The sequence below is a fragment of the Cyprinodon tularosa genome, unplaced genomic scaffold (genome assembly GCF_016077235.1).
Source record: "Cyprinodon tularosa strain WSP-4 unplaced genomic scaffold, ASM1607723v1 ctg441, whole genome shotgun sequence".
Lineage (NCBI taxonomy): Eukaryota > Metazoa > Chordata > Actinopteri > Cyprinodontiformes > Cyprinodontidae > Cyprinodon > Cyprinodon tularosa.
The window spans coordinates 643,070-665,176 of record NW_024039165.1 but is presented as its reverse complement, the minus strand read 5'-3'; the positions used below and the strand labels follow the sequence as shown (position 1 = coordinate 665,176).

The window sequence follows — 22,107 nt, the reverse complement described above, 5'->3', positions numbered from 1 at the left end:
ATATACTTCTATTAGTATACAACTCTTTAAAATGCTTATATTCAAAATCAAACACCCAGACCTCTCAGGTCAAATCTGCTCTGCATACCAAGAACCAAACATGGGGAAGCAGCTTTTAGTTCCTAGAGTGCTGAAGCCCTAAGCTGCTTTAAATCAACATTAAAAATGTATTTATTTAGAGCGTCCTTTGATTGAGCCATCTAAACATTAATAGTTAGATTTCTGGTCAGACTTTTGTTCCATTTTTTATTGGTGATTTTTTTAACGTAATCCTCTTATTTTAACTATTCATTTTAATTCTCTTTAACCATTTGTGTTATCTGTATAACACTGAAATGCACTTCAATTGCTTCAAATGATCATGCTCCTAAAATATGCTATATAAATAAGCTTGCCTTTGCACCACTTAATGCAACAAAAATATGTTTTAGCCTCTCACTCAATGGTAAGACTGTATGTTAAGATTAAAATATGGGATGTTTTAAACCAAACAGTATGTGTACCAGCTGTGTTGTTCTCCTTCAAAGGCTGAGTAAGAAGAGGCCAGAAGTAATGAGGTCTAACAGGCAAGTTCTGCTCCTTCAGTAACTTCATCAGCTCCATAGATGTTCCTGCAAAAACATCATGGAAAAAAACTATTTTATGTTTCAGTTACAATTTAGGCAAAAAAGAGTTTCAGTCTAAAAACGTGTCTCACCCAGTTTCTTGGCTTCAAGAGCGCAGGACAGCGTGAAGGTGATTGGTGCAGAGTGAAGGTGCAACTCCTGAAGCTCTTTGCAATAGCGAACAACCTTCTCCAGTGCCTGAAACATTCCCGTCAAAAATGACATCCGATAATCATCAGAAATGCTCAATGTTTACAGAGACTGTTGGTAAACTTGGAGGGTCTAACTGAATTTTTTTCTTGGACAAAACAGAGGTAGGGTTTAGTTTTTTTCTTACGTACCGTGTCCATGTTCACGCAGTGTCTGAGGAAGAAGTTCCCAAGGTTCGACGAGTCGCTGTTATCAGACTGTAGAGTAGGGAATGTTTTTAGGAGGCTAAAAGCTACGTCTTCTTGTCCCTGAGTGATGAGGCTCAGACACAAGTTCATGGCATCTGGAGGGAAAAAAGAGGAGGACATTTGGACACATAAGCCAGTTAGTTGGATAGGGTCATAACTATTCACAAAAAACATTACATTTTTGTTCTTTTTTTAAGTTCAGGTAGAAGTATTTGAAGAGCTCTCAGACCTTTAGTCCTTAAAAGTCAAGTTTCCTAATCAGGTTTTAATTTGGATTATTAATCATCTCAGGAGGGGGAAAAAAAGGCAGAAAAGACAACAGAGAAACGGTAAAAAGGAGGACAGGATAAAAGGAATCCAGAAATGGGGGCAAGTATTGCAACAAAAAAATAGGAAAAATTAACCAAAGGAAATAAACTTTGGACAATGATATAGTGGACATCCAGTAACTTGACTGCTGTCTGGTTACGCTACCATGATGGACAGCGTGAAACCACCTGCATTTGGCATAATAATACAGCGAGATGTTTACTACAGAGATATAACAACGTCAGAGGATAATCTGCCATCCCACCATCATCTACATATGTTGAACATTTAAATGGAAAATAAAACAGGACTACAAAGCAAAATGTTCTTTTGCTGCAGTGCAGGATACCTATAATTCACCTGCTAGCTTGTTTTCAATTATTCAAGAGTCCCATCTGTCGGATATCTCCTATCTCACATAACATGACTTGAACAATTGTTTGCTGAATCACCAATCTTAGTTTCAGGAAAAGCGCTGAAGGCTTATAGAAGTTTAGAGAGCCATCTGTTGTATACCAAGTGGGGGAGAGCCTGCATCATGCTGCTGGAAGGAGGGGAACATGGTGGACCGAGCTATAGTAACAGCTAACATGTTAAACATTCAGACATTAAGAGTTTCTCATATCGCTCTTGAACATCGATGCATTTAGACTACAAGTATGACGCTTATCCTTGGGTGAAATAGTAAAGCCTGGCTGCTCTCTAGGCTTAAGGCTGGTTTATAATCAGAAACCAGGTCATCTGCGTGCGTGTCACAGTGAACGCAGATATGCCCCCGCCTATTCTGCAGACACTCTGCTGCACCTCTCCAAAATTGTAGGTGGCCGCAGACGGTGCAGCAGACAGGAGGCCTCTGATTGGTCAAATCTAGATCCACTCTACACTAGGCCTATTTCCTGTTTGGTACCTTACCAATCTGCAATAGCAGCTGGTCGTGTTCTATGCATCAGCAGTTTGTTTTGCCGTCCAAGAGGGAGTCGCGGGTGTTACATCATTAGCTGACATCAGCCGCATGTCCTTCATAAGAGCTAACAGCCTAGAAGTGCAAATAGTCTTCCAATCCCCATTTTGTCAAGATTCTTTAATCTAATCCCATGTTTTTTCCTGATTGTGTAGCACTGCCTCCAATTACCTCAACAATACTCCGAAGCAAATGGGCAGTCAACTTTCAAAGACAATTTAAAAATGAACTAAAATATAGATTTTATTAACTTTAAATTCATCTCAGGTCTCTCAATAAAACATCAGCAAAAGGTCTGAATTATTAGTCTTTGCTTTGCTGTAAACTGTAACGATGTACCTGGTATGTAGCCTCTCTCATGCCTCAGGCGTTCGACCATTTCTGGTATGTGTTGCTGCTGTCCAGCTTTAGCCAGAGTGAAAATGACCTGCATGATGTCTCTGTCCATTAGGCTGCAGTCTGCGCTCTCTGCTGCCTCCAGAGTCTGAAAATGTTATAGAGTAAAATGAATGATGGGAAGGAGGAATATGCAGGCCTGAACACTGGAGAAATGAGACACCCAGATTTACTTTAAGAGATGGGATTGTTTTGAATGGGTGCCATGTTTATTAACTCTGAATGGTGCCAGCACAAACCTTCTTCATATTCTCTAGATCTCCCTTCTCTGCGTACGCATTCAGAAGCGTCACATAGGTGTCAGGACTTGGTTCCACTCCAGCTCCACGCATCACAGACAAGATGTTGGCGGCGCTCTCTATATCACTGCACAGCACAAAGGAAACTTTTTTTTTAATCGAATTACTCCAAAACTACTGTTACTGGGGGAGTGGGGGCCTAGTGGGCTATCCCCTTAGGGCATGGATTCCTGGGGTTGTGAGTTCAAAACCCATTCTGGGTCTCTGAGCAAGACCCTTAGCCCCCGATTGCTGTGGCAGCCCACTGCTCCCAAAAGGGGATGGCTTAAATGCAGAGAGTTAATTTCTCCATTGTGTAATATAGTTCAATTGAAAAATATTTAATTTATATTATAAACAGATCAACAACTAAGATACTCACCCTGCACGTGCATGACCCGTCACCAGAGAGCTGAAGACCGCTTCTGTGATCGGTAAATCTTTGCTTTTCATGAAACCCAAAATGGTGCTGAGGATAGATGCAAATAGACAAGATCTATTATACACTGTGAGAGGTAGTGTTATTAATAAGAAACACACAAGGCAAAGAGATTATATCAAGAAAAACATTAAAAGCAATTTTAAAACTTCAAGCGAAGCAGTTCTACAGCTAACCGGGCCTGGTTCTGATTTAATTAACCGGTTCTATAAAAGACTTCATAACATTAGAATAAATCTCTTCCCAGTTTGGATCTAGAACCGTACAACATTTTGAACCAAAATAATGAACAATTTAGCTTTGAAACATTTAATTGATTGCTGAAATAATCATCAACTAATAAAGTAATTGAATAATCCCTGATTGGACTAGACAGGATCTAAAACATGACATTTAGGGTAAGAAAAACCACTAAGAGGACAACTAAACCAAAAAAAGCTTTATATTTCCTTTTTTTTTTAAAGAAAAAAAAAAAAAACAATCTAAATGATTTCCTAGATAAGTTAATAAACAACAGATTTGCTCACCTGGCTCCTTCAATGTCTCCATTTTGGCAGTAAGCTGCTATCAGTCTCTGATAGGTGACCTGTTGACAAAAAAAAAAAATAATCCAAAGACTTAGATCATAACTAAAAAATAATAATAAATAAATAAATAAATAACTAAACAGCCTGCTATTGGAGAAATAAAGTCTAAAAACAAAAAATGAAGACCAACAAAAAATAATAAAAGATGTTTTTACAAAAACAAAATGCACAAAAACATTCATTAGTGAGCTGGTTTTCTTCAATAAACTATGATGAGAAAATCTTTCATTTTCTAAACCCCTGGATTTCACTCTGTGCTATACTCACTCTGTTAGGCTGGATGTTGGCCGCTTCCATTTTAGCCAGAAAGTCTGTGGGGGAGAACTTGAACTCATTCTGCAGGTAAACCTTCAGCAAGGCGTTGTAGTGACTGACATCATACTGAGCCCCTGAAAAAAAATAAAAATAAATAAATCAAATGTTCAGCTTGACCATAAAGGCAAAGTGAAAACATGTATACTGCACAAGGTTCAAATAACTGCAATAAATGAAGAATCTGCTGTAAACAGTGTGATGGTTTTAAAAATTTTGCTAGGGTGTTGCAGTGGGGGCGGGAGCTTCTCACCCAGCTCCTGCATCTTATCCCAGACTCTGTGTGCCAGCTCGTTTCGCTCCTCCATCGGAACCTCAGGCAGCAAGGAGCCACAGCTCCGCAGCAGCAGCAAGGCCTGATTACCACTGGGATAACCTGCAGGAAGAGGAGGAAACACAATGATGATGGACAAAAAGATGTCGAAAGTTTCAAAGAAATTTATTGGGAAATGAGCTTTTTCTCATTTTGATATCACATCTTCAAGTATGTGGAAAAGCAAATCTGATTATTTTATGAGGTAGTTAATATTTGCATTCTAGAATAAAAGAAACCATACGACTCTTCCAAGATCCGCCTGCTTACCTGTCCTGCAGATGTCATGGAAGATGCGCAGCAGCAGGGTCTTGGTGATGCGTCCCGTCCTCCTCACCGAGCTGTCCAGTTTGGTCAGCGCCCAGTCAAACTGCTGCGCCTGCCTCGAGCGCACCGCCACGCTGGCCTCATCCTTCTGCTCCGTGGCCACAGCATAGTTACGCACACAGCTGGCAGTGTAAGGCCACACACACCTGAGGATGATGGAAGTTAAAAAATTATTTATCATTGGAGCTCTTTAGTTAGAGAAATGCAATTATCAGCTCACATTTGACCATAGGTGGTGAGATTTAGACCTTCTGAACTTTTTCACTTGTTTATCCATTTCAACCACAAATGCAGCTTATGATAGTGGGGTTTTAAATGAAAGATCAATTAAAGTATTTAAAAACTGTCACATGTAGGAAGATTATACACTTTTTTTTTTGAGTTACTACAAATAAATTCTAAATAAAAAGAATAATGACAATCTGGATAGAGCCTGTTCTTTTTTCTGCAGTCGCAGCTACCAGTCTTTTCAAGTATTTCTCTTCTACCTTAGCTGTACCACAAAAAAACGTTTTTGCTCTTTCTTCTTTACGATTAATCTAAAGCTCCATCACATATAATGTTAGATATAGAGCATCTTTAATTATCAATTCAAACCCAAACATATCTAAACTAAATCCCTCTATATCTTTCTATTTAAGCTGTGGTTGCATTTTTTTTAGGTTTCTCCTGTAATGAAAAGTCAGCCCCACACCATGATACTGCCAACACCGTGTTCTGCTGGTGTGCATAGAGTAAAATGCAGTTAGCTTTCCACAACACAGTGGTTTGCAGCTTGTGATTTTGTAATGAGCTATGACCTTGAAGGATGACAGTCCTGCTGAAGTTACCTATTCAGTTGTTATATGTTATAATGGTCAAAGAATGAAGTGTTAGTTTATATTCAATAATAAAATTAAGAAAACTGTTAAATATTAAAATGCATCAGACTAGCTACAGCATCACAACGTTGACTTGTTAGCCTCATGCTAAAAGCTAACATGCTACAGATATAACGGTTGGTCTCTGTGTATTATGTGAAAGAAAAGACAAAAAAGTCAAATTATAGTAAGGAGAGCTGTATGTGCTGTCCCAACGTTACACAACGTTCAACGTTGCATAAAAAGGAGCTTTGTTTACTAAGTTGCAGAAGAAGCCGGTTGCGTATGATACATTTATTTTATTAAAAATACCAATTTTAAAGTCCATAGTGCTAAGCTGTTGGTGGTATTGTTCGTTGTATATTACTGTGTTTGTCATTGAACTCCAATGACATCCCGGCTTCACGCGTGGGTCCCAGCTAACCTGCAGCAACCTACCTGCTCACGCTGTCAGAGACGGGGCCGACCTGTCTGGAACAGACGCCGGTGGTTCTACTCCCGACAGCCCCACAAAACAAGCGACCGAGCGGCGGCCCGCTTCTCCTGCTCCTCGGGACCTGGAGCAAAGCCGAAGGGGAAAACTTGAGTAACCGGGCTGATCTCAAGAGCGCAGCCATGTTTTCTGATACAACGTGAAGGAACTCTCACACCGCGTGACCATACTCGCAGGGAAGAATCTCGCGAGAGTACCAATCCAAGCTAAGAACACGAGAAGCATCCCGCTGCAGCCCCCGCCCACATCAAGGACGCCATATTGGAAATTCTTCTTCTTCTTCTTCTTTTCATTAATGGCGGATTGCAAGTAACTTTTAGGTGCATACTGCCACCTACTGTACACGAGTGTGTAGCAACATTTTCTCTACATTTATTAAATTCTATTTATTAATCTTGTATTTTTAAGAAAAGTAAATAAAGCTTTCCTTACTCTATAAATATCCATTATGTTTCCTTCATTTCCTAATATTCCTTTAAGACTCCATTCTTTTCCTGTCCTTCCAACAATTCTTTTCAGATTTTCTCTTTCAGATTCATATGTTCCACAGTTCATTAATACATGTTCTACATTTTCTTTCTCTCCACATCCTTCACATTTATCATTACTTTTCTTCCCTATTAAATGTAAAGTGTCATTTAAATAGGTGTGTCCTACTCTTAATCTAGTCATAATTATTTCTTCCCTTCTGTTTCTCTCATCAATATTTCTAATTAGTACTGACTTTTGCAATTTATATAATTTTCTCCCTTTCTTATCTTCTTTCCACCTTTTTTGCCATTCTTTTATTTCTTTCATTTTAATACATGATTTCCCTTTCCCGAAAGGAATTATCATCTTCATTGTCATTTCTAAAGCCCTTTTTGCTAATTTATCAGCTTTTTCATTTCCTTTAACCCCTTCGTGAGCTGGAACCCAGCAGAACCAGACATTAATGCCACCTCTATATAATCTAAATAAACTATGCATAATATCTAATACTAACTCTTTCCTATTATTTCCTTCTCCCTGGATACTTTCTAACACTGCTTTAGAGTCTGTACATATCACCACCCTGTCTGGTCGAACCTCCTCTACCCACTGTAAGCTTAATATAACTGCCATCCCATATTGGAAATGCTGACCGCTCTTGCCTATAGGCGCTTACGAGAGAAATGGCCAAAAAAATGTGTTATGTCACATGGTATGTCTGTCACGTGGTATGTCCTTTTTATTTTTAAATCTTTATTAAATTTTCAGATGTTAAAATAACATTAGTAACAAACAGTCTAAAATAAACAACAATAAGGAATTATTATGAAGATGTATTTATCTATCCTCAAACCCTATGAAAAACAAATGTCATAAAATGTAAATTAAATTAGTAGTTTAGAGACAAATGTACATTACATTGAGGACACATTTATCTATCCAATAATTATAATACACGTACACTTATCCCTATAGTGGTGTCGTTAGGGCTGGTGCAGTGGATTCTGGACAGATTCCCAGTCCATCGCAGATTAAGAAAAAATCTATCCATCAAATTTCTGACCCGCTTAATCCCTCATGGGGTCGCGGGGGTTGCTCATGCCCATCTCCAGCGTTGATTAAGAAAAGCAATATAACCAAATACTTGCTGGTGCGGAAGTTCAAATAATAATATAATATCAGTAGACCCCAACAGGATTTATCCTGTAAAAGACTACCTAAAAAAGTTTAAACCTGATATTCCTGTGAACTGCACTTTTTGTGATCTTCTCCCAGAAACTGTAACACATTTGTTTTGGTTGTGTCCATACTCTAAGACGTTTTGGTTACACTTTTGCAACTATGTGAATTCAAATGTTATGAAAAATGTTCAGCTTCATTGGAAAAACATTTTATTTGGCTTTCAACTGCAAAGTAAAATGTTTCCCAAACCTTTCCTTATCAATCTTTTAATTTTGTTGGCCAAATTTCACTTGCATACATTTAAATTTCTAAAAAAGAAAACCGGACTTTAAAGCTTATCTAATAGAAGTCAAACAATATTTTCATACAATTCATCTTTCTTTTCATCAGAAAGCTCAAAAAACCATAACAATCTGTTCCCAACGAGAAATTCTAGACAACTTAATGTTGTAAAAGATATATTTATTTGTATAATACATACACATATATATATGACACTCCCCAGCACATATGTTTGTATAATTGCTTGTTTTTTTTCTCCTAACTGTACTTGTTTATTGTGACATACCCCCTGGCATATTTATTTGTTTGTTTGTTTGTTTATATATTGTTGTGTGACTTTAAGTGAAATAAAATAAAAAATAAAAAATAAAAAATATCAGTAGACCCCGCATTGGCTGTCGCGGCGCAGGAATTACGGCCGCCATATTGGGGAGGTCGACCTGCTACTCAAACATGCTGATTCAAGCTGAACACACTAATGATGCCTCAGCACTGTGCGGCGTATTTTTGTTTAAATTCACAGACTATTTACGTCAGGGCTCGAGGGATAACTTTTCACAATTAAGATGAAAACATATCTTTACATATATCTTTATATATTCCCTGCCCTGTTACGTCTGCGTTTCCAATATGGCTGTCCTTGATGTGGGCGGGGCTTGATGTCAAGCCCCGGCTTCCCGCAGGCTGCAGCGGGATGTACTTGAAGAACACGGCTGTCTTCTTCGTCTTCTTTTTCCTCTTGTTCTTTTTTAATAGCGGGTTGGCAAGCTCTGTCTTTGCAATTATACATTAATTTCTTATTCTATTATATTGTTTCTGCACTTTATTCTATTTCCTATTTGAGTTATAAGATCACTTATTCTTACATAAAATGTGCTCACAATCAGTAAATTATCTTGTGGTATTGTGATTGCAATGTCCATGTGGAAGTTTTTTTATTTACATTATGTGTTTTGTTATTAATATGAATTATAAGCTGGGGAAAACAGAATCCCAGCTGTAAATTGCTGGTCCATGTAAAGTCGCAGATAGGGTAGAAAAGTCCTCCTTTCTGAAGCTAAAAATCCCAACCACCAAAACTTCATGTGACCCTAACACTGCAAAAAAATATAAATCTACATAAGTCATTAAAGTGCAATTTTTCTTAATTTGAGGTGATAAGTTAGACTTTTTGCCAAATGAACAAGGCAATTTGCATTTCAATAAAGAAAAAATATTTGCATTTATTTATTCGAAGTGCATAATGTCAAATAATCTTATTTTAAGAGTAGAAATACTCCTTCCATTGGAAAATAATCTTATTTACCTGCTCAAATGCCTTAATTAATTTAAGGCATTTTTATTTATTTTGAGATCGTTTTTGCAGTGCAGATTAGCAGATGAACAGAACATAGAGGTCTTTGTGTTAATGGTTCCCACTGTGCTGCTACATCCAATCAAAGTGCTGTATGCAGTGGCATTAATTAGACCACCATTTGACTATTATGTAGTAGTAGAGCAGTGTTCTCTGGATGATGAATCAGTCATCTTTGGCACTTAGGTAAGCAGTTTATTTTTTTGTGAATTGTGCCAAGTTTCAAGTTTGATGGACCCCTCCTTAGAGGCACGTACATACACTAGACGACAATCAAACAAACCATTTGAGGGACTAAACCCACATACATGTATGTGCAATGTGCATATTTTTTCTAAGGGTTTTAGTATTTTCCACAAGTTTGTTAAATTTTGTCTGTGTATTTTAGGTGCCTTTGAGGCACTAATCTGCACAGTGTTCTTATAGCTTCATAATAATGATTGAGGAAATTGAGGAGGATCTAACTTGGCTCCTTATTTCCACATCAAGAGACTTGGAAGATTTTCATGCTTCCAGCTCCATGCAATTAATGTAGGGATGGCTAGAGGCCAATGCTAACAATCATTATGTTGCTATTATTTAACTTTCAGACATTTTATGTTGTATTTAAGGCAGAAATCTAGGAACCATTTCATCATGGAATTAGAATTGAGGGTACACAACTAGCAATAATAAAAATAATAAATCCACATTCATTATCAGTTTAATAAAACAGACAATAGGAAAAAAAAGAACAGCAATATACAATCCTACATTTTTCTATAAGTAATTAAAAAGTTTTGCAGAATATTTGACAATTTTCCTTTTTTTTTTTTTGATTTTTACATCACTCAGGGATTAACAATTGATATTAGCACACCATCATGTTGCTTGTAACATAGCAACTCCAGTTTTGAAAAACAAACCGATATTAAGAGTGACGAGCAAGTCATTTTTTAGTTTCCTCACAATAACTATCCTTCTTTTTCACAATTTCAAAAAAATTCTAAGTTATGTTTCTTATAGGACACCAAAAGTATGGGAATCTTTCACTGTACCAGGTTACTCTTATTGTGCAGCAACAGGTGGGGGAGGGTCAGTGGAAGATACTGGTAATTATCCCATACCAAGCATTGTTAGTTGTTTGAAACATCAAGAAATGAACCTTACTTCATTTAAATTCACAAACATACCAGGGATGTTTCCAAATATTTTATTTAATTATATATTGTGTAAAAAAAACAACAAACATTTAGCTCAGCTCCTCAATGAGCTTATCATTCCTCCTTCTCTTTTCTTTCTTCAAATTCTCCTCAACAACAGTCTTTGTTTTCTTTATGCTGCTCCTCACACTCTCTCTTTTACCATGTTCGCCCCAAAGTTCAACAGCAAGTATCTGAACCTGCGGTGCGTTGTCCTTCACCCAGGCTTGAAAAAATTCAAATTTTTTGCCCACCTGGAAGTACTTATGTCGCCTCACCCCTTCATCACCCTCTTTGGACAGCTTTAGTCTGGCTTTAGAGAATGTACTTCGCAGCTGGCTAAAGGCTGCCAGGCAGTAACCGGAGGGGTCTCCTCTGTCCCTGCCTGTCAGGATGTGGGCCACAGCCTCCACTGCTCTGGCCGGAGCGAGAGGATCCTCCCTGTTGAGGTAACCGCCACGCAGAATGAGAGTTTCCCCGCTGTCTAAAGCATCCTGGACAGAGCTGAACACCCTGCCTGAGCTCAGTGCCTCAGACAGGGCCAGTATCATGTCACAGAACTCGAACATCAGCGAATCAGTGTCACCGTTAAACAGAGACAAGGAAAAGGCATAGCCATAAAGGGCGTTTATTATACTGTAGCAAACCAGAGGAGATGGATTTGCACATAAGGAGCTCAACTTTGGAATATTAACAGATATTGGAGGCACTCCTCCAGCCGAGCTTCCTTTACTTTTTCCCTTTCCTCCTTTACTTTTGTTCATTTTAAAAGCTGACTCTCCTTTCTGATTCTCTCCTTGTGAAACACTGACTTGATCATCTCTATCCTTCTGTTTGTTTACTTCTTCCTGAAGTACCTGGACGAGCTGCCTGCCTTCCTCCTCATGCTTCTCCCACCAGGGCCTCCACAGAGGGACCAGCCCACTGAGATCCCCCCCCTTCAGAAGACCCAAGAACTTCTTCTGCTCCTTCTCACCAAGAAGTTCCCACAGCTCCTCCTCTGAAAGCTTGTCTATGTCCAGCCCGGACAGTCGCTCAGCCAAGTCAAGCTCTCCTTCTGTATCCTCACCAGCAGCTCCAGGCGCCGCCTCTGCTCCTCCGATCTCCTCAAGTTTCTCTAGAATAGCCTCCATCTCTGGTATGTTTTCCCTTCCAGACTGTTGAATTTCTGCCAACCTGGACAGAAGATCCAAAACCTGCACTTGATCCTGTACTTCTCCTTCTCCCACCAAGTCCGCCTCTTTTAATACATGCTCCATACCCCCCTGTGTTGCCTCTGCTTTCTGCCTCAGTCCCAGCAGAATCTCCTGCATCTTCTTCTTCCCCTCTTCCTCTGTTTTCCCCATTTCCTTGAGCTCCTTCAGGACAGACTCCTTGTAAAACTCCTCAGAGCAAGCGGAGTGCTCTGGCCTCTGATAGCAGGACAAACCGCAGTACTGAAGGTTACAGCGTGGACAGGTGTAGTTAGACTGTTTACAATTGCACAACATACACACTGCCCTACTAGTCCTGGTGTTAGACTGGTCCTCTGCAGTGTTTTCCTTTTGAATCGTCGCAGGAGAAATAAACTCCTCTTTTCCAGCTCCTCTGGACGGAACCAGGATTCCATCTCTGGACACAGCCTCATCCTCCGGGTCGGCCCACTTCTCCTCCTTCGGACCGATATCTGTCAGGAGGCTCCTTACAGACGGGGGAAGGCTCCGTCTAATTACTGGATTCATGAGGTTGACAGCTAATCAGAAGCGACGCGGTAAGACGCTGCGTCCAGAGGGGAAAACCTAAAAACATAAAAAACAACAGACGCGTTGGTGACGTTTCTCTGATTAGCCGGTTAAACTAGATTAACTTCGGCGAGGAGTTACGTCGGAGGTTCATTTCTAAGGACATAATGGCAGAAAAACATTTAAAATATAGCGTTTAAAAGTAATTTAACAAAAAAACTTTACTTACTCTTCTTCTAAGCCTGCACGAAAATCAAATTCACGCCTGCGCTCCCAAATAAACAGTCATGTCGCTGTTTGATGACGTATGAGCAACGTAAGCGACAGTTTCCTCTCATATAGCCAATTATGCTTTTATATATACCAGTATATCTCACCAATATATAAACTAAAACGGAAGTCTTTCTGACCCCAGAAAGAATAAAAAGAGTATTAAAAAAAGCCAAAACTGAGGATCTTATATGTCCCATCAAGTTCTAATAATATTATGAATATAAACAGTTCTGTATAAAATCAGTAATAAAAGTAATCAGACAGTATGGCCACATTGTAATCAAAGTGTTTAAACATTAGCAAAATGTCTGAATGTTATTTGCCTGACATGTACGAAAAATATTTTTTATCACTGTCATATTGTCATCGCAGGCGTTATGATGCATAGCACATATTTGTACATCTTTATGAATTTTAAAGTTCAGAAACTTGAACACTTAAAATGATGTTATTTCTATATATAAAAAAAAAAACTTTATCAGACTGTATGGAAATCGTTTGTGTACTTCAGTTTTCAAACTGTTCTTCGGACTCAAAAGGAGAGCCAAAATTTAGCTGCTGTGCTCTTCAGCTTGGAAACAAATCTGTGTGAGGATGGAAGTCTTTGCTCAGATAAGATTCATGATTACTTATTATATACAGGAGAAATGATAGCGGTATTACTAGCCCTTCAACGGATTGAAGACAATCAGCAGTTAAGATTGATAATCTATTCAGATTCTGGTCAATCGTTATTTATTATCAGAAGGTTATGTTCAAAAAGCAGACCTGACATCTTAATAGAAATAGAGCAAACATCTCATAGACAGACAGACAGACAGACAGACAGACAGACAGACAGACAGACAGACAGACAGACAGACAGACAGACTTTATTTATCTCCAACTGTGAAGAATAAGTTAAAGAATAAATTATGGGATTAATTATTTCCTTTTTTTATAGGTACCAGCTCATATTTTGATTAGAGGAAAGAAGAAAATGAAGAAAATAAGAAGAAGAAGCAAAAACAATGTAGAGAAGCAAGAAAAGGAAGATGGTTTTATAGAATTCAGTGAATGAGAAATGAGGAATGCTGAAAGGAACAGGAGAGACAAAATAGTTATAACACCTCTTAGATATGGACGCACAGGATTAATTAGCACTTTTGTTCATAATTGAGAAACACGATACAGGTAAATGTGATTATTGCAGAGCTGATGAAACTATAGAACATAACTTGTTACATTGTCAGAAATATAGCAGTGAACGGGTTCAACTGATAAGCAATCTCTCCAAAATGTAATATTTTGGAATTATTACAAAGAAATCTATTATCTGATAGTTCACAAAATTTGATAGATTTTCTTAAACAGATACATTTGTTTAACAGGATATGAGAGGGCTTTTTTGTTAGTTTTTTATTTATTTTTTCCATTGTTCCAGTCTACACTCCAAATAAGTAGTGGTGGTAATGCACATGACAGTCCAAATAAATTCTACGAAGAAGAAGAACTGAAAGCGACCTGTGTTATCAGCAGCTCTGCATCAAATAATCTGACCAATGAACTAACCGTCTCTTTGAAGCAACAGATTTAGGATTTGGATTAACATTTAAAGGAAAAGAGTAAAGATGGCAGTATAAACATGCTTTAATTGTATTTTATATATATATATATATTTTTATATATATGTATTTTTCCCCTCCAACCCTACAATCATTTATTGCTTTAAGTTATTGTTTCACATAAAGCATGTTCACGTTTGTTATGCTTATAATGTTCCAGAATATGTTGACTTCATCTCAAGATACATTGGACACTTTCATAGCTTCTTCTTTGAATCTTATCTCAGTTTTCTCTTCTGCTTTGGCAAATATCTGCTTTACCTCTTGAAATTTAAAAGCTATTTATATGAGCGGAAGGATTTCCTCTTGGTTTAAAGCAGATTAAAGATCAATCAAACATTCCTTGTAAAAGAATCCTTTTACAAAGAGATTAAGAAATTTTTAAAAATATTGTGAGACAGTATAAACAAAAAAAGATTCTTGTACAGCTCAAAAAAGGACACTTTCTCAGAACCTATGTGACCAGTATGCATGTTTGTGCATTTGTGTGTCCTCCTGTGTGCACAGTGTGTCCATGTCTCCTGTAGGGCTGTTTGCTATGAGGTGATTGTCTCCTGTAGGGGGTCAAGCATGGTAAAGGTCAGGCAGGTGGGGAGTTGTCAGATGGCTGTCTACCCCTCGCTGAGGCGAAGGCCTCTTGTGCCGTCTGTAGGAGCCCGTGGGGAAGAGAGAGAGGAGAGCGGATGTCTGAGGACGACGCGTGCCATGCTGTCTTGGCCCCGCCCCTGGCAGCGAAACCAGCAGTCCTGGCTGGGCAGCTGCCTTCTCTAATCTACCCTCTCTTTCCCTGGCATGCCCCTTGACATACAGGGACCCCAACACAAGATCACTGACTGCTACACCCATGATCCAAGATAAAATCAAATCTCGTTAATATTAAAAGGGTGTGTATTAGTGCTTTCCCCTCTCTGCATGAGACCAGGCTCAATTCATTTTGTTATAAGAGCTAAGTAAATTTACTTCTATCAGTTTCACACCCTGAAAGACACTCTGAAAAAGTATGAGAAGTATAGATTAGCGTCTCTGTCACTGAATGATAATAAAAAATGTTTACTTTTGCAACCAGTGTTATTTGGTGTTGATCAAAATCTGAACTTATCACAAACTTAAACTTTGATATGTTTAACAAAACCAAAATAGATCATTACAGTTTAGCTGTATGGAAAAAAGAAGACATGTTTTTGAATATATTTAAATTTTCAGAAATCTTAAAAGCACACCAAACATTTGTGTTTGGCCATCTAAGCAAAATTTTGGTAAAAACAACTAGATGTATCGTAAAAAAAAAAAAATGCTTCCCATCTTTTTAACTTAATTTTCATATCAAACATTTTTAATGTCCATAATATTGAAAGAAAAATTAGTGTGTGGCATTACAGCAACCTAAAGCCTCTTATGACCACTGAGAAGCATTTCATCGTTTTTCATCTAAGTCATATTTTTTTCCAAGTAAAGGTTGAAAGGTCTTATTACCATAACCCTAATCTTTAGTTCTATAAAAGTGATGTCTATGGGTCTGGGCGTAGATCGTGAGTCCGTGTTGAGCTCTCACCTCCAGACACCGTGGTAAACTGGCACCTGTGAGAAAAATTGATTTGGCAATATATTGGAATTTTTAGGCTGCCTGATATAATATTGATCTTTCAGTTCTTAATGTTGATTTTAAAAACGTTTTTTGCTAAAACGATGAGGGAAAATGGGCTACCTCTGCACCACCCATCTGGCAGATAGAGCTGTGAAGCCCTTTTGCTGTGCGGCGCAGCGCAATATCTGTAGTTGAGGCAGTCACAGTGGAAGATATGGACAGACTCAAACCCAAACAACATGGATACCAAAATAACCAAATCAATATCTTCCAATGAACATATACAGCACTTGCTTTTTGATCTATGCATTTAATTTTGTTAGCTGGCAAAAGTATTGCAATATATAGTGATATTGCAATATTGGATAATATCGTATCGTGACCCAAGTATCATGACACATGGATCATATCATATCATATATATCATATCACCAGACACATGCCAATACTCACCCCTACTCTTTAAGGCAGGGGTGTCAAACTGGTTCCAGAAAGGGCCATGTGGCTGCAGTGTTTCTTTCCAACCAACCAATAGCACACCAGACTCCTGTCATCTAATCAAGTCATCATGTTCAGATTGGACTCACTTGATGAGTTGACAGGAGTCTGGTGTGCTATTGCTTTGTTGGAAAGAAAACCTGCAGCCACACGGCCCTTTCTGGAACCAGTTTGACACCCCTGCTTTAAGGTATAGATTATCTTTTATTTCTGGGTGGATCATCTAAATAAGTGGTCCTGCTAATTGTCAATCATTCTGGTGATATGTTTACGTAAGGCCGCGCTACATGCTCGTCCCATTAGCTTTCTTTTTCTGCGTATACGCAATTTCAGGCGTATATGTTTGGTGAGCTACGGTTTCAGACAGTCATTTAGGCTTGCCTTTCTCACCGCAGTTCTTTGAAAATGGCAGAGGGTTGAAATAGAATAAGTCCTACCAAGTGTATGAGGACAGCAACTTTTAAGGGACTCCAATCTGCATGTGAATTGAGCTGTGTAGCATGGACGTTCCCGAAAAAATAAATATGATGCTTATCCCATTTCTAGCTTTGGACTGAGAAGGCCTTTCAGATGAAGAGTGAAAAAATCTCAAACAGCAAAACTCAGTTGCAGGAGTTCCCTTTTCCTTTTGTGGAGTTACTAAGACCTACCAAGATTATTAAATTATTGTAAACAAATAAAATGCCCTTCGGTTAACATCCTATATGTCAGCGGCATTACAAGATTCTTTTAAGTAAGACCGCGCCACAATTCTTCTGAGGCCTTTTCTAAAAGCCTTTATATATATACAGTTCAATGCATGTATGTAAGTCAGATTTTTCTGACTTACTCTACTGCTGTAGACTCAGAGAGAATGTTAGAGTCTTTGAAGAAACTTTGCTGCAATCTGGTTCTTTTTCTAACTTCGCTCGGTGTTTCACTATGGGAATCGCCTTGGCGTGACCAACTACGGAAGCTCCAATGACATCACGTCTGTCTGAGACAGACAAGTTGAACCGTGTCCGTGGCTCCACCCACCAACTAGATCACCCATGGCCAGACGCGTTGCTTTATGCTTTCCCTCCTCTCAGCCTGATATCCCCAACTCTAGTCAGAGTGAGGGAACAGGGGCTGTCTTTGATTCTGGTGGCTCCCTGGTGGCCATCGAAGCCCTGGGTGGCAGAGATAATCCAAGTCCTGTCAGCCGAACCATGGCCCCTCCCCGTTTGAAGGGACCTGCTGTCTCAGGCTCAAGGGGAGATTTATCATCCACACCCAGATCACCTGGCTCTCTGGGCCTGGCCAGTGAAAGGTGGAATTTAAATGCAACAGGCCTCCCCTAGCATTCTGTATGGTGATCGACACCATACAGAATGCTAGGGCTTCTTCTACTCGCTATCTTTACAGTGGTAAATGGCGAGTGTTTGAGGAATGGTGTGAGGAAAAAAAGACCATTCCTTTTCAGTGTTCAGTGGGGGACGTGCTCTGCTTTCTGCAGAGCTTGTTGGAGAAGGGTAAGGCTTTTTCAACAATTAAGGTTTATTTAGCCGCAATCTCTGCTTGTCATGTAGGGTTTGGTGATAAACCTGTGGGGAAGCACCCCTTCGTGTGTCGTTTTATGAGAGGGGCCTGACGTAAGTTACCAGTTTCTAAGCCTCTGGTGCCATTATGGGATCTCTCTCTGGTGTTGGATGCCCTCTGTCATCACCCATTTGAACCTTTGGAGGGTGTTGGCTTAAAGTTCCTTTCATTGAAAACTGCCCTGCTCTTAGCGTTGGCTACGGCTAAGAGGGTGAGTGAGTTGCATGCACTTTCAGTCAGTCCGGCCTGTTTACAGTGGGCACCCGGGCTCTCTAAGGTGTGCTTGAGACCCAACCCGGCTTTTGTGCCGAAGGTGTTGGATTCAGCATACAGGTGTTCGATGGTGGAATTGCTGGCATTCCATCCACCCCCTTTCTCTTCAGCAGATGAGCAGAAGCTTCATTGCTTATGTCCAGTGAGAGCTTTAAGAGCTTATGTGGACAGCACAGCCTGTTTTAGAAGAGCTGACCCTCTGTTTGTATCCTGGGCTACTGCTCATAAGGGCAAACCTGTCTCCCGCCAAAGATTAGCACACTGGGTTGTGGAGGCTATATCTCTGGCATATAGGTGCGCAGGATCAGAGCCCCCTAAAGGGGTGAGGGCCCATTCTACCAGAAGCATGGCCACCTCTTGGGCTTTGTTCCGTGGTGTGTCAGTTCAGGACATCTGTGCTGCAGCCAGTTGGGCTACGCCGCACACATTTGTGAGGTTTTACAGGCTGGAAGTGGCCCGGCCATCGCTAGCACACTCAGTGCTTGGAGTAGGGATGTTAGGGTCCAACTGAGACCTGGGTTGTGATTCCTATCATATATGGCTTCGGGGTCATCATGCAATCCGGAGTGGGCCATATCTCCCATAGTGAAACACCGAGCGAAGTTAGAAAAAGAACGTTGGGTTACTTAACGTAATCCCTGGTTCTTTGATAACAGAGTGAGGTGTTTCACCAACACATCCCTTCTTGCATGAGCACGGAAAGAAACCTGCCTAGAATGAGTTGAGGCGGGTAGGTTGGCCGTGATCTAGTTGGTGGGTGGAGCCACGGACACGGCTCAACCTGTCTGTCTCAGACAGACGTGATGTCATTGGAGCTTCCGTAGTTGGTCACGCCAAGGCGATTCCCATAGTGAAACACCTCACTCTGTTATCAAAGAACCAGGGATTACGTTAAGTAACCCAACGTTCTTCAAGGCGCTTGAGGAGTAAGCAAGCCAATGTTGACATGTTGCTTTTGTTTTCCCCAAAGACAACATTTCTGAATTGACTTGCTTGTCCATCCTCTATAGTCCTCTGCTAGAGAATTCATTTTTACAACAAGACCCTGTCCTCTCTTTTGGCCTGCTCAAAAACTAGTTGTGCTACAACTGAAGCTGTTCTTTCACCACTTTTTCCTCCTGCCCTGCACAATACTGCTCCTAATCTTTTTGTCACCCTGCCTTTATTGCAAAAGGACAAAAGGCAGCTTTCTGACAATATTAGTTTGGAAATGCATTTAATGCTCAATTGCAGGAGTTCCCTTTTCCTTTTGTGGAGTTACCAAGACCTGCATGACAGTCGAAGCTCTCCAGGAAATTTTCTGAGACTTGTGTCCTTAACCAATGACAGACTCTTTGTACTGCATCGTCTTCCTTCTGTTTTGGAATTTAAACAACCAAGAAGTGATGTTAAGCTCCATCTGCATGAAGTGTGTGATTTGGTGATTGAGCAGAGGACTGTGAGCAAGCACAAATTGATTTCAGACAAAAGAGGAAGACAGATGAAGTCGTCACACTTGTTATCTAATGGGCTATTTGCCTTACCCCAGCCAAAAGCTTACCATGGTCGTGTAAGAGCACGAATTATTGTTCCTGTCAAGCTAAAACAAATGCCAAGTGGGAGGGTGAAAGTCACAGCCTTCAGGTTGTGAGAGCTATGCGCTGCGTAGTGCAGCAAGAATCCCCAAAAGGTCTGGATGTACAGTGAGTCCACGGTGCACCCAGAGTTTTCAGACGGTGACTCGTCGTGCGCACAGGAATCACACGTACTGCTATTCACATTGTGGGACAGCTGTTGTTCCTGCCCCAGTGGCCTAATGGATAAGGCACTGGCCTCCTAAGCCAGGGATTGTGGGTTCGAGTCCCATCTGGGGTGCACACAGGTACCATGGAAACCTGCCAGTCATATGACACTACCAACTGCTACTAATTGTCCTAACACCAAAGCCAGTGTTCAGCTTTTGCCTGCTCCTCTTAGCATGGGCTCATGTTGGCGGCAGTACTTTGACTTTCACATGTTTTAATAAGGTTCTCTGGTAGTTACATTAGTGCCCATCAGTACTTTAACATTTCCTTTGTCTGTGCTCGACTGTACACAAATAAAATGCCCTTTGGTTAACATCCTATATGTCAGCGGCATTACAAGATTCTTTTAAGTAAGACCGCGCCACAATTCTTCTGAGGCCTTTTCTAAAAGCCTTTACATATATACAGTTCAATGCATGTATGTAAGTCAGATTTTTCTGACTTACTCTACTGCTGTAGACTCAGAGAGAATGTTAGAGTCTTTGCAGAAACTTTGCTGCAATCTCGTTCTTCAAGGCGCTTGAGGAGTAAGCAAGCCAATGTTGACATGTTGCTTTTGTTTTCCCCAAAGACAACATGTCTGAATTGACTTGCTTGTCCATCCTCTATAGTCTCTGGAATTCCATCGATGTAGAGAAAGCATGAAGTAGTTACTCTTTGTTGCCAAGCACAGTAGGGGTAGGATTGAATGCTCCTGTGGGAGTGTCTGGTGGAGGGTTTTGGAGAGGGGGTTTGCAGCTCTTGGGGATTGATGCAGCCGAGCTAAACTGCATCTTTCTCCAAAGATGTTCAAAATTAAAATCACAATGGACATCTTTCAGAAATGGCCAAAATTGATATCATGGCTTATGGCATAACAAAACCTAGCCAAAACTAATGGATTGGGCTCTCTTATTGAAAACTGGGACGCAGGCGAGCAGAGTGGCGCAGCGGAAGCGTGCTGGGCCCATAACCCAGAGGTCGGTGGACCGAAACCACCCTCTGCTAGAGAATTCATTTTTACAACAAGACCCTGTCCTCTCTTTTGGCCTGCTCAAAAACTAGTTGTGCTACAACTGAAGCTGTTCTTTCACCACTTTTTCATCCTGCCCTGCACAATACTGCTCCTAATCTTTTTGTCACCCTGCCTTTAGAAAGTTTCCAAAACGTCCCAACACATACTGTTAAGAATCGAGCCAGATGCCCAGACTGCTTAAGACTGATTCAAAACTCCTCGTATATAGAGGAAACAAGCATTTTGTCACTGAACCAGGCAAAAAAACAACAACACACTTACCACACCTCATTGTTATTGACCTCCAATCTGCATGTGACTTGAGCTGTGCAGCATGGACGTTCCCGAACAAATTAATGTGATGCTTATCCCCTTACTAGCTTTGGACTGAGAAGGCCTTTCAGATGAAGAGTGAAAAGTTCTCAAACAGCAAAATTCAATTGCAGGAGTTCCCTTTTCCTTTTGTGGAGTTACCAAGACCTGCATGACAGTCGAAGCTCTCCAGGAAATTTTCTGAGACTTGTGTCCTTAACCAATGACAGACTCTTTGTACTGCATCGTCTTCCTTCTGTTTTGGAATTTAAACAACCAAGAAGTGATGTTAAGCTCCATCTGCATGAAGTGTGTGATTTGGTGATTGAGCAGAGGACTGTGAGCAAGCACAAATTGATTTCAGACAAAAGAGGAAGACAGATGAAGTCGTCACACTTGTTATCTAATGGGCTATTTGCCTTACCCCAGCCAAAAGCTTACCATGGTCGTGTAAGAGCACGAATTATTGTTCCTGTCAAGCTAAAACAAATGCCAAGTGGGAGGGTGAAAGTCACAGCCTTCAGGTTGTGAGAGCTATGCGCTGCGTAGTGCAGCAAGAATCCCCAAAAGGTCTGGATGTACAGTGAGTCCACGGTGCACCCAGAGTTTTCAGACGGTGACTTGTCGTGCGCACAGGAATCACACGTACTGCTATTCACATTGTGGGACAGCTGTTGTTCCTGCCCCAGTGGCCTAATGGATAAGGCACTGGCCTCCTAAGCCAGGGATTGTGGGTTTGAGTCCCATCTGGGGTG

The 22,107-nt window shown here is 40.3% G+C and overlaps 2 protein-coding genes and 2 non-coding genes across 4 annotated transcripts in view; 2 read left to right on the top strand and 2 right to left on the bottom strand.

Annotated features, from left to right (window-relative positions):
- The window catches only part of lrpprc (leucine-rich pentatricopeptide repeat containing), a 74,542-nt gene extending 68,091 nt beyond the window's left edge, over nucleotides 1-6,451 (bottom strand). Inside the window, exons 1-11 of the mRNA XM_038300181.1 lie at nucleotides 6,224-6,451; nucleotides 4,869-5,071; nucleotides 4,539-4,661; nucleotides 4,241-4,362; nucleotides 3,914-3,972; nucleotides 3,330-3,416; nucleotides 2,909-3,035; nucleotides 2,613-2,757; nucleotides 947-1,098; nucleotides 698-803; nucleotides 504-611 (exon numbers count right to left, since the gene is read on the bottom strand). Coding sequence (XP_038156109.1) covers nucleotides 504-611; nucleotides 698-803; nucleotides 947-1,098; nucleotides 2,613-2,757; nucleotides 2,909-3,035; nucleotides 3,330-3,416; nucleotides 3,914-3,972; nucleotides 4,241-4,362; nucleotides 4,539-4,661; nucleotides 4,869-5,071; nucleotides 6,224-6,402 — 1,411 coding nt within the window. The 5' untranslated portion in view covers nucleotides 6,403-6,451. The remainder of the gene's footprint in view (nucleotides 1-503; nucleotides 612-697; nucleotides 804-946; nucleotides 1,099-2,612; nucleotides 2,758-2,908; nucleotides 3,036-3,329; nucleotides 3,417-3,913; nucleotides 3,973-4,240; nucleotides 4,363-4,538; nucleotides 4,662-4,868; nucleotides 5,072-6,223) is intronic.
- A 3,919-nt stretch (nucleotides 6,452-10,370) lies between these two features.
- znhit2 (zinc finger, HIT-type containing 2) lies at nucleotides 10,371-12,775 on the bottom strand. Its single transcript, XM_038300185.1, has 2 exons — nucleotides 12,699-12,775; nucleotides 10,371-12,526 (listed from the first exon to the last, which is right to left on the bottom strand). Exon 2 carries the CDS (start codon nucleotides 12,467-12,469, stop codon nucleotides 10,799-10,801), a length of 1,671 nt encoding a protein of 556 aa, XP_038156113.1. The 5' UTR covers nucleotides 12,470-12,526; nucleotides 12,699-12,775; the 3' UTR covers nucleotides 10,371-10,798.
- Nucleotides 12,776-20,043: 7,268 nt separating this feature from the next.
- trnar-ccu lies at nucleotides 20,044-20,116 on the top strand. The gene has a single exon. It is a non-coding gene; the product is annotated as a tRNA-Arg (tRNA).
- Nucleotides 20,117-22,034: 1,918 nt separating this feature from the next.
- On the top strand, nucleotides 22,035-22,107 carry trnar-ccu. Its single transcript has one exon. It is a non-coding gene; the product is annotated as a tRNA-Arg (tRNA).

Bases quoted from the DNA above. Each gene is read 5' to 3' on its own strand.
- znhit2 (XM_038300185.1), bottom strand. From the start codon at position 12,469: ATGAATCCAGTAATTAGACGGAGCCTTCCCCCGTCTGTAAGGAGCCTC.